This window comes from Salmo trutta, chromosome 1 (assembly GCF_901001165.1).
Source record: "Salmo trutta chromosome 1, fSalTru1.1, whole genome shotgun sequence".
NCBI classification, from domain to species: Eukaryota; Metazoa; Chordata; class Actinopteri; order Salmoniformes; family Salmonidae; genus Salmo; species Salmo trutta.
Genome location: NC_042957.1, coordinates 54,355,199 through 54,374,452, shown reverse-complemented (window position 1 = coordinate 54,374,452; position 19,254 = coordinate 54,355,199). Strand labels below are relative to the sequence as shown.

At 45.5% G+C, this 19,254-nt stretch overlaps 1 protein-coding gene across 4 annotated transcripts in view; it reads right to left on the bottom strand.

Moving 5' to 3' along the window:
• Window positions 1-19,254, bottom strand: part of LOC115200545 (myosin-10-like) — a 60,958-nt gene that overhangs the window by 17,101 nt on the left and 24,603 nt on the right. For 2 of the 4 annotated variants that reach the window (XM_029763687.1, XM_029763707.1), the window contains 10 exons: window positions 10,146-10,173; window positions 7,716-7,818; window positions 7,298-7,330; window positions 3,433-3,525; window positions 2,883-2,946; window positions 1,954-2,052; window positions 1,591-1,734; window positions 1,410-1,505; window positions 307-425; window positions 4-156 (listed from right to left, as the gene is read on the bottom strand). In XM_029763687.1, the coding sequence (XP_029619547.1) occupies window positions 4-156; window positions 307-425; window positions 1,410-1,505; window positions 1,591-1,734; window positions 1,954-2,052; window positions 2,883-2,946; window positions 3,433-3,525; window positions 7,298-7,330; window positions 7,716-7,818; window positions 10,146-10,173 (932 nt within the window). The remainder of the gene's footprint in view (window positions 1-3; window positions 157-306; window positions 426-1,409; window positions 1,506-1,590; window positions 1,735-1,953; window positions 2,053-2,882; window positions 2,947-3,432; window positions 3,526-7,297; window positions 7,331-7,715; window positions 7,819-10,145; window positions 10,174-19,254) is intronic. The other 2 variants (XM_029763697.1, XM_029763717.1) reach the window with 1 other exon arrangement.

Here is a 19,254-nt window from a genome sequence, read left to right as displayed (position 1 = left end):
TACCTCAAAGATCTCAAAGCCAGCGATGTCCAGGATGCCGATGAAGGAGGCTCCCTGTCTCTTGGTCCTGTCCAGGGCCTTGTTGATGCGGTGGACGAGCCAGCGGAACAGACGCTCATATGTGGCCTTGGCCAGGGCTTCCACTGCAAAGTCAGCCTGAGGAGAGAACCAGAGAGAGATAGACGATAGTCTGCTGGGTACCAGTCTGTTTCTTCTTAGGCCAACTTCATGGACCTGCATAGATCAGTGTTAGTGAATGCATTAACAGGAGTGTACAACTCATGACAACTGGAGAACAGCTCCTACCTGTTCTTTGGTCTGGGCCTTCTGGACGTAGTCTCGGCCCACTTTGATGCGGGGGGACAGAATGGCCCTGGTAAACTCCATCACATTCAGCCCCAGCAGGTGACACAGCTTCTGAGCCACTGGGAGGAGAGACAGGACATTGGGTTACTAGTGACCCATCAGTGTTGCAACTTGGAGATGGGCACAGACAGAGCCTTCTATACAGTACAAATAGAGAGCTTTGTATGCAGCCTAACCAGTCTCAAATCAAAACAGTTGGGGAAATGTCAGACAGGAATATATAATGAAAGGCCTTAGTAAAGCACTACCGCTTCATTTCACCCCACCTACCCAAGGATATGGCCACAGTCTGATGTATGATTCATCAGTTAAAAATCACCAAGGATAAATCTCAGCAGAGGCACATCCATTTCCCTAATGACAACCAAACTGCATGGCTTACCGTTATAAACTGACCATTAATGCAGAGCAACGTGCCAGAAAGAAATGAAAAATGACACATTTATTCCTACTAGCCATCTCCTTCTGAAGTAAAATACAGACATGCAGCATGAGCCCCGGGGTATAACATACCTGCTATGGACCGCTACAATGTGCCTGCATGTCTTTATATTAATAAAAACCGGACAAAGAGCTCCAGCCTAGACACTGTCACTGCAGGAGTTCTGAGGAATCTGACGTCTGTTCAGTGAAGTGTCTCTGCGCTGCCAGACTTCATACTGTACTAAGGACAGACATCTGGAGCTGCTGACGCGTTGCTATCCTTGTCTCAGCCACAACGGTGAAGGATGACTCTACTCTGCTAGTGTTGTGATTCCAGCTGACTCACACTAATGCCCAATACTGATTACAGCAGAATTTTAATGAAGCTGTTCTGCAGTAAGTTATGTGGACCAAGTGATTGGACTGTTTTTGAGACTGAGCAGCATATTGTGGGAGGATGATCAATGATGAAGACTTGCAGCCCAGAGAGTAAGCTCACTGTAAACTGGGACAATGTATTTTCAGCTGTGTGGTGAGAAATGGTCAAACTTAAGCTGGATAATTTCAAAGTGCTGGAGTGCTGGATGGATTATGTATGGCCTCTGAGGGTATGGCATTACCTGTGTTCTCAGGCATGGAGGCCTGGTCTGTGTTCCTCTCCTTCTTGAAGACAACGTTACCAAACTGTAGTACTGCAGACACCACCTTCAGCATGCCTGCAACCACAAGGGAGAGGGAATCAGACAAGAGGCAAGGAAAGACATTGATATTACATGTCTGGTCTAGGGTGTGTGTACTCACATACGATCTCTTCATGGGAGAAGCTCATGATGTGCATGGCATCCATGGTCTCCTGGAAGTTGTCCTTGTCCTGCTGGCCAGGGATGGTGATGTTGCCGTTGGACAGGAAGCGGTAGTTGTTGAAGCCCTCCAGGAGCAGGTCAGCTGAGAGGAGAGGGGTAGGGGGAGACAAATCAAAAACCAGTACTATAACAAAACAGCAAAGACATAACATGAGGAGAAATAATGGTATAAATGGTATATAAAATATTGAACGAGCCATTTCTGGCACAGAACACTGAAAATAAAAGACATAGTTGTGATTTTTCTTGCAGAGACACTACTGACAATCATTATAATTGGAATGGTGTATAAGATACTGACTTTTGAGGTGCTCCCCGGCTCCTGCCAGAAGCTGGTAGAAGACATGGAAGGTCCTCTCGTCTTTGGCCTGGCGAACGGCCCTGGACTTCTCCAGGAGGTCTGGTAGTCAGGGAGTTAAGGTCCAATGGAGCAATGCCATCATTCCTGTGCTGGCTTACTGGTTATTGTGCCATGCCTAGCAGAATCTTCTCAAACATACAATGGATTGGTATGAATTGCTGCTTCTTGCTACACTCGTATGATATACTGTAAAATAATAAGTGTTTATTTCTGTTAACGCCAATCTCAATAGACTTTAATATGTTAAATGCGGTCCCAATCTAGAGATACTGGGCATAATTTGCTGGCCCTAAAACGGTAAAGTCATGTGTTTCTGATCACTTGTGTCTGAGTACAGGGTGTTTTGTCTAAAGAGCGACCATTTTGGGCTTCAGGCAAGAGCTCAACTGTGCACATCACTGGACCTTAGTTTTACAGGAGACTGAAATGCCCACTGAGTGGGTTGCTATTTAGTCAGTGTTTCCAGAAACCTTGACTACCACCATCTCAGAAAGAGGAATGCCTGTATAGCACACATCACACTGCTTTTTAAATCATACTTTCTGCAACGCCAAATCTTGTACAACATGCTATTCTTGAGGGACACAAATTTCACATTTCTCAAAAGCATAACGACCAGATATAATTCAATCTTAGAAAACGAAAACCAGCATTCTCCAAAGTCAACCTACACATGAATAAACAAAGGCTGAGTATGAATATATCTAGCTCTAAGAACCTAAGTCTGTCCACTATCTGGTGAGCACTCTGCATTGAAGTGAGGCACAAATCCCAGAGCCCCTTGAGCCAAACCCCGACTATGTATGTACATCTGCAGACTCCTGCACCCCCTCCCCCTTCACTTCCCAGTCTCCAGTTTCTGAGGATACAGGTCTCGATGTTGGCCCCAACAATGTAGCCGGTCACGTCAAAGTTGACTCTGATGAACTTGCCCTGTAGGGAGGGATACAAAATGTGTAAGGCAGCAGTTCTAAACATTGTGTGACATTGTAGGCCTCTGTGAGCCCAAAACACAGTCCCCACTGAGTGAACAGTATCACTTCTGCAGACATCAGTGACGCATAATGTCAGGTCTGGTCGGAAGTGGGGATACACTGCGTGTGTGTGTGTGTGTGTGTGTGTGTGTGTGTGTGTGTGTGTGTGTGTGTGTGTGTGTGTGTGTGTGTGTGTGTGTGTGTGTGTGTGTGTGTGTGTATGCGTGCCAGGATTATGGAAGATGGAAAGCACATTGCCGTGCTCTTTAGCAGACAGTGTTCTCCTTCATATACTTTTTCACTGTATTCTGGAGAGCCAGGTCCTACAATGCCTATTTACACAGAGGGACTGTTTATAGACCGTCTACAAATGTGTACCTAAAACATACAGTACAGCTATCACATTCAAGACTATTTTTATCCAAGTGTAGCTTTTTAAACTTACGAAACGTGACGAGTTGTCGTTTTTCACCGTCTTGGCATTGCCAAAGGATTCAAGGATGGGGTTGGCTTGCAGAAGCTGCCGTTCCAGCTCGCCCTGTAAAGTGAGGGAGAAACTGAGTGATACAGAGCCAGTTAATACCGCCACCACCTAAACCAGCCATGAACCGCTAATGAAAGATGTATTAAATCGGCATGGACAAGTGCCTTTGCTTTCACCACAGGGTGGACATGGGAAGTAAAAAGAGTGTGAGAATGGAACCTCTGTTATGCAGTAGGCATCTGCTATATTTCTACTGAATGAAAAACCCATTAAAAGTATGATGTCAGTAAGACGACATTGTACCCAATTATTTCATACAATGTTGAGAAACACTAAATGCAAACCATATGGTTCAGCTCATCTGCAAAACCGAAAATTCAGTGCAATCTTGACTGAGGCTTTCTTTAATAATACATTCCTCAATATCAATACCAGTCTTTGGAGAGAAAAATACTTTTTGTTTGACTGAACACAAAATGGTGCAGCACTAAAATCCTCCTCAAAGGGCCTGATCATAATGCTCTTAAAACAGATGTGGTGGTCGTGTTATGCTCATATTAACATCTGGTACTAAATATTATTCCGTTTAGAATATTATACAGTTGAATAATATTATGTCCAAACATACACCAACTGATCAATTCGAGCTATTGAGCAGAGCGAATACAAGCCTACTGTATGAATCATGTAGACAGAGGTTTATATGCTGCTGCTGGTCATGTCCATCACAGGTTGGAGGGCATAGCCAACCACAGGGCATAGCCAGCCACAGGGCAAAGCCAACTACAGGGCATAGCCAACCACAGGGCATATCCAACCACAGGGCATAGCCAGCCACAGGGCAAAGCCAACTACAGGGCATAGCCAACCACAGGGCATATCAAACCACAGGGCATAGCCAGCCACAGGGCATAGCCAGCCACAGGGCATATCCAACCACAGGGCATATCCAACCACAGGGCATAGCCAGCCACAGGGCATAACCAGCCACAGGGCATATCCAACCACAGGGCATAGCCAGCCACAGGGCATAGCCAGCCACAGGGCATATCCAACCACAGGGCATAGCCAGCCACAGGGCATAGCCAACCACAGGGCATATCCAACCACAGGGCATAGCCAGCCACAGGGCATAGCCAGCCACAGGGCATATCCAACCACAGGGCATAGCCAGCCACAGGGCATATCCAACCACAGGGCATATCCAGCCACAGGGCATAGCCAGCCACAGGGCATAGCCAGCCACAGGGCATAGCCAGCCACAGGGCATAGCCAACCACAGGGCATAGCAAACTGTCTCACGGTGCTTGAGAGGCCACTAGTCTACTTCTTCACCACAAACAGAGAGGACAGAGGGTCAAAAGCAGTACTGCCTGCAGTAACTAAAGTGAGATTTTGGGGTGGTGAGAGCATTCCTGTGGTTGTGACGATGCTCACACGCACCCTCCACTTCCGGGAGGCACTGCTGTGACGGGGCGGTGGCTACTTCCCAAATCCTCGAGCGGTGGGGGCATTCCACCATCTCGCACCTCGCCCACTTTACCCGCTCTAACCAGGGCGCTGGCTCTGTTGGCACAACAGAAATAGCACTGCAACCAGCCAGCCTGTACCGCCCTGGTTTCTCTTCGGGGATGAGACACTGGGGCCTGGTTTTTGTTGACCCGGTGGGCCAGAACTTTCTGTGATTTTAAAGGTTGGGGGGGGGGGGGGGGGGGGGGGGGGGGTAGCGCTGCCCAGCCCCACCACAGATATGTGGGACAGGCTCAGTCTACATACGGGTTAGTGAGAGAGTGGTGCAGAGAGAAGTAGGGCTGCTGCCAGAAGGACTGGGGATTGGCCCACTTAAACATACTGCAGCCTCTACCGTGTAGATGTGTCCCAGCCAACCCTGAAGCACATCCTATAACTCAGGTTTCTAGAGTTTGAGAAATGCACTACAGAGCATACATACACTAAACCCCTGGTTCCAGACAAGACACAGTCTTGACAAAATGTTTTCTGAATAGTTAAACATGTCAATGTAAGAGAAGGGAGCATCACCGGGGTAGTTTGTGTTTAATTAGCACAATGACTCCACATATAAATTATTTCCAGTGGAATGAGACTGGAGTTGGGGTGTCTGGCGGGGCAGAACACGACGTGAGGACTATTTTTCTTTCAGGAGCTCAACTCTGGGTGGAAATCAGATCTAAACTGTACAGATCACATGGAGGTATTGAGTTCCTCCTCCCACTGTCTGGAGTCAGAGAGCTGCTCCAGTCAAACCTCTCTCTGCTGATGGCTGGACGCTAGGGAAGGGTCATGTGTACATTTTCACTCCCTCTCTTATCCTTTACCTACTACACTGCACAATACCTCCCTAATGCGCACACATTGTATCAGATCAATGCAATACTTCCACTGCTCTGCCCCACTGAAAAAGCCCCAAGCTCCTGGCTACTGGGTGTCTGGGGTCCACTCTTCTATCAGAGCTGCTACTTGGCCCCCAGCCTCCCCTCTCCTCCCTCCCATCATCCCCTTGCTCCACATTCGTCTGGCCCGTGCTCATAGGGATCCTAACTGGACACAGAGTCAGCGTGGTGTGTGAGGGCAGTGGGCTGTAGTGGACTGGTGTATTCTGGCCCAGGGACCCAGGTACACAGTTACAGTCAGGATAACGTCACACATCAACACTGTGTAGTACATATACACAACCTGGGTGAGTGTACATTTTTTTAGGGGGTGTTTAATCGTAGCAGCATCTGCTTCAGCAAAGCATAGCTTTACAGAAGGGAAAAAAAGGTTTTGGGAAAGAAAAATAGCTCCTGGGGAAACTGAGTGGGGGAACAATGAGGGCCAGTAAATATCTAATTTACACTCAGAAGTATCCACAGTGGAGTATTCAGTTGGAAAGAATGCTGTAATGTTAGAAGTCTCTGTGGGGGAACAGTGGATCATGAATCAAGCTGAAACATTCTGCGCAGTGTATTCGTCCCAGGTGAGCCTCCACTGTTACTGAAGCATGCCCATGTTATGCACCAGAGAGACAATAGTAGCTTAATTTCATTCCCCAAGATGTCCAAGTGAGGATTGCGATGGAGATAGGAAGGTCACAGCATTCCCACATACTGACCCACCATGTGCTTATTGATTAGGAACAATCAAAAGCAACAGCTACTCACAGACTGTACTGTAGGACAGGAATCCACTGTGTGTGAATGAGTAGTCAGGTGTTGTTACGGACACAAACAGTATTAGCGTGGCCGTGGGCATTAACCGTGCATGAAAGGTATTTGAAGCTATGCCAAAGGCGTCCTGAGCTAATCAAATGAAAAGCTAGCATGAATAAAGGAGAATGGCTGAGATATTAGAGGGTTGTCGTGGCAGAGGGTTTGAAGAGCCACAGTCTGATGTGATTCCACAGTTCACACCAAATCCTCTCATTGCCATGGACATTCAAAGTGGGGATGACAAAGATAGATATGACTGGAACCTAACCACAAACAGCACATGCATATGGGGTTAGTTATTGTAAGGTCACAGGAAATGAACAGCCACTGTGTTTCAAATGACAAAATATTTCTTTCACTTTTTAAGGTTTACTGTATGTTGACAGTGTTGGGCATTTCCTTAAAATAAACCTAAAACAACTGATAAAACACAATGTAATACAAGTCTGTCGGTTTGATAGCAGACCTAAACGTTTTGCCAGCATAAACAAATACCACATATACCGTAGCCAGCAGAGATAAGTTCATGGGAAAAGACAGTACAGTTTGAATTCGGAAGGGCATGCAAAAACATCCAAACTGAGCACAACTGTTTTAGAAAGTGGGGAAACACTTGCCTGGAGCTTGTTCAACGCTTTAGGGGATTCGGGCTGTTTGTTTCAGGTAATAAACAAAGGGAAGGGTTAGACCTGGAGGTGCTTATGTCAAACACAAGCCATAAGCAGTGAACCTACTGGTGGCTAACATTATCCTGCTAACATTTGGCTCTGACAGAATGTCACTGAGCACCACGGAGCGAGAGCTGAGACCGTTCAGGTTAAGGTGGTACACAACAACAAACTGATTAGACTCTATTAGAGGAGCTACGTTAGCCATTAGCATCAGGGGTCATTAAACTAGAACACATTGTTTCGAAGTCAGTTGAGTACACACTGTGGTACAGCCTCTGCCTTTGGGTCCAGCATGGACACATTGGAGGGTTTAACAGGAGGAGTTCAGTAAGGGAACAGGGAAGGAGGGAATGGAAACACTCACAGGAATGTTGTGGTCTTTGCGTCCTTTGTGTGACGAGGCGACGTGGGCCAGGTACTGGATGACCTTTTTGGTGTTTTCTGTCTTGCCGGCACCCGACTCGCCTCTGTGTGAGGAGGAGACAGACAGGACCAATACACACCAGATAAAACAGAGGAGGAAGAGAGGATGGGGAGAGAGAGAGGAGGGGGGAGTGGAGGGATGAGGGAGAGCAAAGAAACTGGTCTAATCTACTACCAAGCAGGCCTCATAAAATAAATAACATTTCAGCACTGTTGAACACTTCCAGCAAATACTTATATAACCCTTTGTCTACTGTTATAAATGTGCCTTTGGTTGCCAGACAGAGCCAAGCTTCCTGGAAGGCTTCCACATATAATCTCAACCAAATACAGTCAAAATACATAAATGACCCAGCCCAGCCCATAGGCTCATCATGTCAGATGGGATGGCTCTGCTCAGCCCTGGGACATACTATAGACTAGAGAGTCTGATACTGTTTGTTTGTTTTGCCTGCTCTGCTCTGTCTGATTTTAACTCCAGGGTCCTATGGTTGGCTGGGCAGGTCTCCAGGGTTTCTAGGCTCTGCTTTTGGCACGGCTCTAATGACAGGGACGTCCACAGCTCCGCCAGGACCCAACTCTCACTCCCCTCCAGACCCAGCACACAGCCACATACCCGTGGCTTTACCATAGCCAGCTATTAGCTCTCCACACAGAATGCTGGCTTAATGGATAAATGGCCAGAGTGCAACTCAATTCGAGTCTCCTCCTCTACACTTTGTATATTGGTGGTGTGGGGGTATAGTGTAATATATGTTAATCAAATGCCATTTCAGATTATTTTGATGTCACATTACAATTGTGAGAACTGTGAGATGTTGTAGGTTGAAATGACGACATCAGATTTGGGCATGGGACATACTTTTCTTCATTCCAAGCAGACTGACTTTCTGTATTAGTCACTCTTCTTGTTCAAGCACAAGGTAGCCAGGTCATCAGTATGTGAGGCCTGTGACTCTTGCATCAGTGTGCCACACTCTTAAGGTGAGAGATTCCACAGGTCTGTGACCCAGTGGATCACTTCCTGTTCTGTAAACCAAATGACTTACTCATCATGTGGACTGGCATGTAAACCAGTTCTCACTGGTTTTCAACGACAGGGAGATTGGATTCTCTCTCAGATAGTACAACAGAGTAGGTTTCTGATCGGACATGGCAACTTTATAAGATGGTGTAAGATTGGTGTGCTTATTGCTGTGATAATGGGAGGGTCTAAATGAGATCATTGGCATATAGCACTCAAGCACTCGGCAGGTAGTATCCAGGCCAACAGGGGGCGTAATTGTTTGAAGACTGTGTACCAAACCACACTCATAACTCCCTGTACTCTGCACAAAGTTCCTCAAAGGCCAACTTAGTTCCATAACTACATCATAAAGCTTTTTATATCTAGTCCATAATTGAAAACCAGCAGGATGGCAGGACCTGGCAAATCACTTCAGTATAACTCCCATTCTGACCAACTAACAGATGCTAATGCTGCTCACTTCACTCCCACATACTGTAAGGCTTGTTCTGCCTTCTTCCCTGAGTTTAAGAGCTCGACTGTAAATCTGAAAGGAGTGACTGGGGTGCAACTCTGCATGGAGGAAATCTCCAAAAGTGAACTCAAGCACAAGAGGGGGCACGTCACTGAGACCCTACTTAAGGTGCAGCCACATCAGTCTCAGCGTCAGATAGGTTACTTTTCCAGCTCATAAAGCTGCTGTGTCTCCTCTGGAATCGGCCCACCTTAAAAAAACAACCTCTACCCTCTGAGTCCTCTTTGTGAGATGGTGTCAGAGAAGGACTTGGCAGGCTGAGGCGATCTGTTTGCCTTACTGGGCAGTTTAATGAGGTAATGTTTCAGGAGCAGGACAGCTAGCATACTGACGGAGCAGAGCAGAGGCCTCTGAGAACATCCTCAGGCGTCATCAGGTGCATTAGCATAATGCAGTTTAGATAAAGGACTGGGCTGATAATAGACCTCTGATGTGGAACACTGAAATATACACATAACACATTTTTTGATATGTTAAATTTAGTCAATGTCATTACCCCCATTTGATTACCTCGACGAACCTGTATCGCTGCACATTGACTCGGTACCGGTACCCCCTGTATTATAGCCTCGTTATTGTTATGTCATCTTATTGTGTTACTTTTTATTTTATACTTTAGTTTATTGAGGAAATATTGTCTTAACTCTATTTCTTGAACTGCATTGTTGGTTAAGGGCTTGGTACGGTAAAGTGTGACAAATACATGTGACAAATACAATTTGATTTGATTTGAAAAGCAAGCTGTTTTCAATCATGTAAAATGTTTCACTGAAATGTGAGTGAAAAGGATGTCAAGAGAAATGATCCCAACAGAGTAGTAGGATACTCACGTGCAAAGGATTGATTGGTCTTCGCGATCTGTGGGGAAAAAACAAAAAGACAGAGTCAAAATCAGCCTATTCCACAACAGATAATGTGCACACTCACATAGGCCATTTCATGACATCCAGACAAGAAAGGAACACCCCCCATGCAGTGTTTATTTCAACAGGAGTCCCCTGGCCTGCAGTGACAGTGGGGTCCTGCTCTGCCCCAGCAGACACTGAGGAGTGTGATCAGATCAGCCTTACAGCCCGTTCATAAAGACTCTAGCTGTATGAGAGACAGTCATGCTGTGTCAGGATCTAAACACGTATTTCATTTCAAAAGAGATTTAGATCCATAGCAGATTGGACATGCCTCGTCCTCAACTCTGAGGGCAGCCATGTAGACTACAATCCTAGGATCCACAGAGGACTGCTCTGACACTCTGGCTCTGTGGTTGAAGAAGTGTTTGATATTATCAAATCATGCCCTAATTTTATCCATATATTGAAAAACAAGATATTCAATACGACAGAACTAAAGTTGAACACCCAGTTACAGGGAAACCCAGATGAAAGCCGCCAATTTGGCAAGCATCTTTCGCCACGCTGCAAGGCAAGTGTTTAATCTAGTAAACGCAAGCAATGGTTGAGGTTAAAGAGTACTGGGCCTAAGTCTCAGATGTAGCTGGAAATCACTGAGTGTATACAGGTGCTCTGAAACTAGTGCATAATAATGTTTCCATAACCTTTTATTCTGCCAACGGTGGTATGATAAGATCCCTAGCTAGCTACAATTGGGGGCTACTAAATGAAATCAATATTCCATTTCATTTGGAACGGCAAGCCAGACAAAATTAAACAGGCCTATTTATTAATGAATATGAATTCAGCGGACGTAAATTATGAAATATTAAAGCATTAGACCTCTCACCAAAGGCCCTGTTCCAACCCTGTTCCTGGAGAGCCAGCGTCTAGGTTTTTCCTCCAACCCTAATCAAGTGCACCTGATTCTAATAAGTAGCTGGTTGATAAGCTGAACCAGGTTAGTTACAACTGGGGTTGGAGTGAAAACCTACAGGAGGGTAGATCTCCAGGAACTGGGTCAGAGTAAAAACCTACAGGAGGGTAGCTCTCCAGGAACTGGGTCGGAGTAAAAACCTACAGGAGGGTAGCTCTCCAGGAACTGGGTCGGAGTAAAAACCTACAGGAGGGTAGCTCTCCAGGAACTGGGTCGGAGTAAAAACCTACAGGAGGGTAGCTCTCCAGGAACTGGGTCGGAGTAAAAACCTACAAGAGGGTAGCTCTCCAGGAACTGGGTCGGAGTAAAAACCTACAGGAGGGTAGCTCTCCAGGAACTGGGTCGGAGTAAAAACCTACAGGAGGGTAGCTCTCCAGGAACTGGGTCGGAGTAAAAACCTACAGGAGGGTAGCTCTCCAGGAACTGGGTCGGAGACCCCTGGGTTAGAAGCATAGATAAAGACAGATGCTAGCTAGATCAGTGCTCTCTGCCAGAGAAATACCTGCTGCAGCTGCTGTCCTCATGATTCTCCTTCTGCCTCATTATTCACCCCCTCAGCCCACTCATGACTCAGCATCTATTCACCATCTCCTCTAACAAGAACTGGACACACAGTAACTCAACTCCATAGATTGACTCTGATGAAGCTCTTTAGTGGGTGTTGTGGAGGCATGCAGGTTTATCTGAGTGGCTATCAGCCCCAAAAATGTAATTGAACAGGACCTGTCGGAATGATGTGACAGGCACACTCTCAACCCTTGAATGTATGGGAAATGAAATCACAAAGTTATTTGGGGATAGGTGACATAGCTGACATGACACAGTGACACCAGAAGGTATATCATCCGTAGGGACGTAACACACAGAGTCAACACAATGAGGGTCTCTGGGTAGGAAGCTATTTGAGTCCAGATGGAAACATCTTGTAATGTGGACAAACATCATAGCCACTGAGGCACCTCTGTGTTTGGATAACCTTTTCTCCTAAAATTCAGACAACATTCTGACGCTGTAAGGATGGAGTCCTCAACATTCCTGTGGAAGAAAAAGTGTCACACCCTGATCTGTTTCACCTGTCCTTGTGATTGTCTCCACCCCCTCCAGGTGTCACTTGTTTTTCCCAGTGTATTTATCCCTGTGTTTCCTGTCTCTCTGTGCCAGTTCATCTTGTATGTCCAAGTCAACCAGCGTTTTTCCCATTCTCCTGCTTTTGCTATTTCTCCTTCTTCTAGTCCTCCCGGTTTTGTCCCTCGCCTGTTTCTGGACTCTGTACCCGCCTGCCTGACCATTCTGCCTGCCTTGACCTCGAGCTTGCCTGCCTCTCTGTACCTCCTGGACTCTGATCTGGTTTTGACCTTTTGCCTGTCCACGACCATTCTCTTGCCTACTCCTTTTTGATTATTAAACATCTAAGACTCCAACCATCTGCCTCCTGTGTCAGCATCTGGGTCTCGCCTTGAGTTATGATACAGAGGTTGTTTTATTTCCTGTGGAAATCCTCCAAACATACAGGTGAAGTCGGAAGTTTACATAAACCTTAGCCAAATACATTTAAACTCAGTTTTTCACAATTTCACAATGATTTATTTCAGCTTTTATTTCTTTCATCACATTCCCAGTGGGTCAGAAGTTTACATACACTCAATTAGTATTTGGTAGCATTGCCTTTAAATTGTTTAACTTGGGTCAAAAGTTTTGGGTAGCCTTCCACAAGCTTCCCACAATAAGTTGGTTGAATTTTGGCCCATTCCTCCTGACAGAGCTGGTGTAACTGAGTCAGGTTTGTAGGCCTCCTTGCTCACACACGCTTTTTCAGTTCTGCCCACAAATTTTCTATAGGATTGAGGTCAGGACTTTGTGATGGCCACTCCAATACCTTGACTTTGTTGTCCTTAAGCCATTTTGCCACAACTTTGGAAGTATGCTTGGGGTCATTGTCCATTTGGAAGAACCATTTGCGACCAAGCTTTAACTTCCTGACTGATGTCTTGAGATGTTGCTTCAATATATCCACATCATTTTCCTACGTCATGATGCCATCTATTTTGTGAAGTGCACCAGTCCCTCCTGCAGCAAAGCACTCCCACAACATGACGCTGCCACCCCTGTGCTTCACAGTTGGGATGATATTCTTCGGCTTGCAAGCATCCCCCTTTTTCCTCCAAACATAACAATGGTCATTATGGCCAAACAGTTATATTTGTTTCATCAGACCAGAGGACATTTCTCCAAAAAGTACGATATTTGTCCCCATGTGCAGTCGCAAACCGTAGCCTGGCTTTTTTATGGCAGTTTTGGAGTAGTGGCTTCTTCCTTGCTGAGCGGCCTTTCAGGTTATATTGATATAGGACTTGTTTTACTGTGGATATAGATACATTTGTACCTGTTTCCTCCAGCATCTTCACAAGGTCCTTTGCTGTTGTTCTGGGATTTGCACTTTTGGCACCAAAGTACATTCATCTCTAGGAGACAGAACGCATCTCCTTCCTGAGCGGTATGACGGCTGCGTGGTCCCATGGCATTTATACTTTACTACGTACTATTGTTTGTACAGATGAACGTGGTACCTTCAGGCGTTTAGAAATTGCTCCCAAGGATGAACCAGACTTGTGGAGGTCTACAAACTCCATTTTTTTTCTTGGCTGATTTCTTTTGATTTTCCCATGATGTCAAGCAAAGAGGCACTGAGTTTGAAGGTAGGCCTTGAAATACATCCACAGGTACACCTCCAATTGACTCAAATGATGTCAATTAGCCTATCAGAAGCTTCTAAAGCCATGGCATAATTTTCTGGAATTTTCCAAGCTGTTTAAAGGCACAGTCAACTTAGTGAATGTAAACTTCTGACCCACTGGAATTGTGATACAGTGAATAAGTGAAATAATCTGTCTGTAAACAATTGTTGGAAAAATTACTTGTGTCATACACAAAGTAGATGTCCTAACCGACTTGCCAAAACTATAGTTTGTTAACAAGAAATTTGTGGAGTGGTTGAAAAACGAGTTTTAATGACTCCAACCTAAATGTATGTAAACTTCTGACTTCAACTGTACCTTCAATTCCTAAACATCAATATCACTGGGAGGAATGACCCCTCCACTAATACCACCACCTCTTACCACCTCCATCTATATCTAACCAGTATTGCTGTGCTCCCCAATCTCTGAATGGGTTTGATTTCACAGCCCCGCTGCTGTAGGTTACACTGATATTTTAATGTGACAAGCCAACTTTATGTCTGTGTAGCCCCGGTATTACAATCAACCACGCTGTGAGTGGTCTCTGTCTCCAGCAGAGCGTATCCACTCCACTGTCTGCTGAACCAGCAGCCTGCCTGACGCCCCTAAATCTACCCACCCTGGGGACGACGCTTTGAGCCATGGAGAGAGTGGGAGAGGGGTGAAGTGAGGACACAGTGATTCTTTGTGTGCATGTGCATCACGAATAGCTAATGAATCCACTGAAATGTTTAAAAGAGAAAGGCATGTCGCAAACGGTGAAAACTGACATCATGACAGCCACAGTGGATGGTTATAGATTAAACAGTCAGAGCACTCTCAAAAGGGATCAGAGGGACAAGAGCTTACTGTGTATGTGTTGGTTACAAGTCTGGTCCTATAGCAACCCCCTGCCTCTCTGTGTCTCTGTCATAGCTCTGTCCTCACTCCCTAAAAGCTCATTGTGCCTCAGCTCCATTCAGACTCACCCTGGTGGCTCATGGTATGAGGTGTTGTCAGTGTGAGGGGGCCTGTGGAGGTCTGGGGGTGACTCAGCCACACTGAAGGTCACCACTGGATACCCTTTAAGGTCACTGTGTTTACCTTACCAGCCTCATGTCCCTCTGACTAACAGACTGGACAGCCGCAGAGGGCAGCTGTCACTGCTGGATCCTGCGTCATGGGTACATTGCTCCCCAGCACAAGCCCATATTTGATCAGAAGATAAAGAGCTTACATGGTTTTATTAAGCCCACAGATCTGGGACTGTGATGACAGATTTGAACAATGAGTCCCGGGAACAAATATAACTCTACGGATGATCATCTTTAAACTCAAATGATGGTTGGAATGATAAATCGTTCATGTCGGTCACCTTTCATCAGAGGACTGACTGGCTACCTGAACGTCTACCAGGTGTTACAGGCGTGACCTTTTCTTATGTCACTATAGTGTGATCTGCTGCTGGTGACTAGTCAGCCTGGCACTGATAAATGACCATATCGTTCAGCGCTCCTATTTCTCTGGCCCGTGGTGCTCTTTTTTCCCTCCCAGAGACACACTGTCTGTTTCTACTTGTATGAGTCTGATGAGAATAGCAAAACAGGACGGATGATCGATGGTTGCTGAGTAGAACTGGCCAGGTTCCTGACTACACACCAGACTCCAGAGCTCCCACAGGTCAAAGTTTGATTACTCTTCCTCTCCGTGACAGAGCTTTTCACTGGGTTTTCATGAGAATAACTTTCTATGAAACTCAGATGGTTATCATCCACGTCATGTTGATTTTCAACCAGACCTTGTAGCTGTGATCGCTTCGAATCGAAGCACCCAACGCCGAGCTACATCAACTCAGATATACATGATTAGAATATGATTCACATCAGAGACCAATCTCGTTTTTTCAAAATGGCAGCTGATTGTCGGTAGTCAGCGATAATGATGACCTCAGCTATTGATTCATCGATCCAGTCACTGATTTAAAATGGTATGCTGGTCTCTATCTACTTCCTCTGTTTTCTCTTGTTCTATTATTCTCTCCTTGACACCTGCCTTACTCCCTCTCCACTGATGAAGGGTTAGGCTTTCAAACGGTCATTTATCATCTTAAATGATCTTCTAAAGCCAAATAAATAAATAAAGAGGATATTGACTTCAATTACCCGTCTCTGTGGGCCATTTATCAAAAGGCATTTCACAATCAGAGCACAGAGCCAGACACCCAATAAGCTGAAGTCATTCCGTAATACATATCAAAGCCTGATTCTCTATGGCTCATGTGATCTCCACGTTCTCAGAAAGCACGCCAGCTAAAGGTCATTATGTGAACTGGGAAAGTTAGCTTTATTACATAGGATAGATACTTTATACCTACCACAAAATCATTAATTTAGTATGCATTGTGTTATTATACTCACTATGGAGCTAATAATGATATTATCTTATTAAAGAGAAATCTATTGGCTCCATACATTCATATCAATCAACTAACTGATCCAAACCCATTGCCTGGTGAAGTGAGCCAGTCTCTCCTCCATTCTGAACAGCCATCACATATTGATCAAACCATTGACTTCGTCGCTCTTGTTTCCATGCACAGAGGGCTGTCTGACTGTATCCATCTGTTCTGCCCATATACGCTCTGTCCCTGGCCGTTTCCTAGAGTACCAGTTTCACATACCCTAGGCGGGGCCAATCAAAATTGTTCTACCAATTTCACACTCTATTGGCTCATCTCTCTCCCTCTCTCCCTCTGTCCTGACTGTTGCTCTCATCTCTTATTCTCTCCATCCTCTGACAGAGTCCTTCTCTCCCTCTCTCTCTCTGCAGCCATGGCACAGAGCCAAAGTATTACTCAGATTATTCAGAAATAAAACAAAAGCGCTTTTGCGACCCACGGGGTCCTTGATTTGATCGATTAATCAGCAATTCCAGCACAGTTTTTGTTTCCTCACAATGAAGTTACGAGCCACCATTATCCTGGGCCTAACAAGACGACAGGGTCAAATCAGTCCATACATTCATCAAGCTGTGGACTACTGAAAACCCCTTTCTGAAGGCTCAGGAAGGCTGATCTCAGTACAATCAAACTGGCAGTCTCCTGCCATCAATTCAGAGTGAACAGTTCACTATAACCAGGGGAGAACCTATATCCCTACCAACGAAATACAACAGTTCAGATAATGATTGGGCAGACACAAACATGTCCTTGGCCTTGTTGTCTGTTGCTCCACACAGCATGCAACAACTACGGGAATGAAAGAGATGGAAGGTGGCACACATAAACAACAACGCATTTTTTATTTCACCTTTATTTAACCAGGTAGGCCAGTTGAGAACAAATTCTCATTTACAACTGCGACCTGGCCAAGATAAAGCAAAGCAGTGCAACACAAACAACACAGAGTTAGTTACACATGGAATAAACAAATGTACAGTCAATTACACAATAGAATAATCTATATACAGCGTGTGCAAATGTAGTAAGATTAGGGAGGTAAGGCAATAAATAGGCTATAGTGGCGAAATAATTACAATTTAGCAATTAAACACTGGAGTGATAGATGTGCAGAAGATGAATATGCAAGTAGAGATACTGGGTGCAAAGGAGCAATAAATAAATAACAATATGGGGATGAGGTAGTTGGGTGGGCTATTTACAGATGGGCTATGTACAGGAGCAATGATCTGTAAGCTGCTCTGACAGCTGATGCTTAAAGTTAGTGAGGGAGATATGAGTCTCCAGCTTCAGTGATTTTTGCAATTCGTTCCAGTCATTGGCAGCAGAGAACTGGAAGGAAAGGCGGCCAAATGAGGAGTTGGCTTTGGGGGTGACCAGTGAAATATACCTGCTGGAGCGAGTGCTACGGGTGGGTGCTACTATGGTGACCAGTGAGCTGAGATAAGGCGGGGCTTTACCTAGCAAAGACTTATAGATGACCTGGAGCCAGTGGGTTTGGCGACAGATATGAAGCGAGGGCCAACCAACGAGAGCATTCAGGGTCCAGTGGTGGGTAGTATATGGGGCTTTGGTGACAAAACGGGTGGCACTGTGATAGACTGCATCCAATTTGCTGAGTAGAGTGTTGGAGGCTATTTTGTAAATTACATCGCCGAAGTCGAGGATCGGTAGGATAGTTCGTTTTACGAGGGTATGTTTGGCAGCATGAGTGAAGGATGCTTTGTTGCGAAATATTAAGCTGATTGTAAATTTAATTTTGGATTGGAGATGCTTAATATGAGTCTGGAAGGAGAGTTTACAGTCTAGCCAGACATCTAGTTATTTATAGTTGTCCACATATTCTAAGTCCGAACCGTCCAGAGTAGTGATGCTAGTCGGGCAGGCGGGTGCGGTCAGCGATCAGTTGAAGAGCATGTATCTAGTTTTACTTGCATTTAAGAGCAGTTGGAGGCCACGGAAGGAGAGTTGTATGGCATTGAAGCTCGTCTGGAGGTTTGTTAACACAGTGTCCAAAGAAATGCCAGAAGTATACAGAATGGTGTCGTCTGCGTACGTGTACATAGGTCTACATCTAGGTCTACATAAACAAACAACACTTTCCTCGTCTCCCCCCTGGGCCACGCAGCAGGAGACAGACTGGGGATCCGTTTTCCACTAATAATTTATTCCCTAGACGGATTCATCTACTCATTCCACACATTCCAGAACCCCCCCCCAAGCCACTCCCTTTACCTCCTAAACCTCTCCCCTCCTCCCTCAACTAGCCCCCTAATCTCTCAACATTCCCATCTACTCCCCAAAACATGTCCAAGCCTCCCTAATCTTGAACCGTAGGAGTACAGTGGAGCCCAAGTACGGATTGTAGCCTACTCCATTCCACTCTTCCTGCTGGACCACTCCAAATTCAAACAAGCCAGAGGCAGAGAAAATAATGGTTATATTCTGACTTCATGGGGTCTGTAGTTAGTGAAATAGGATCACAGACTAGGGGAGGCAGGGTGAGAGCTGGTATGAAAAAACAGCCTCACCACCACTTCAACTGGATACAACACTCTTTTTCCACATCCTTCTTCCTGCTCTCTAAATTAGCTTCATAAAAGAAGTCATAAAACGCCAACAAACGCAGTGCTAATTCTAGAGCCGTGGGTACCACTTTGCACACATCAGAAATCCTGAGTGATGGCCAGTATTCCCCATACACTCTAAGGGTATATCACTACCCAGGCCTACCCACCCTGTACACAGACAGACACTCATCAGTCATAGTAGAGCAGAGGCATGGATCATGGACTGGGACTGGTCATTAGAGAACTAGCAATAGAAAGAGCTGTGTTTACACATATAGAGCAGTCAGGATGGATTCCAGGGGTACTTAAAGCCGGGGGAACAAAAGCCTGAGTGTCTGTGTGAGAGAGTGTGAGGTCCCTGCCATGTCTG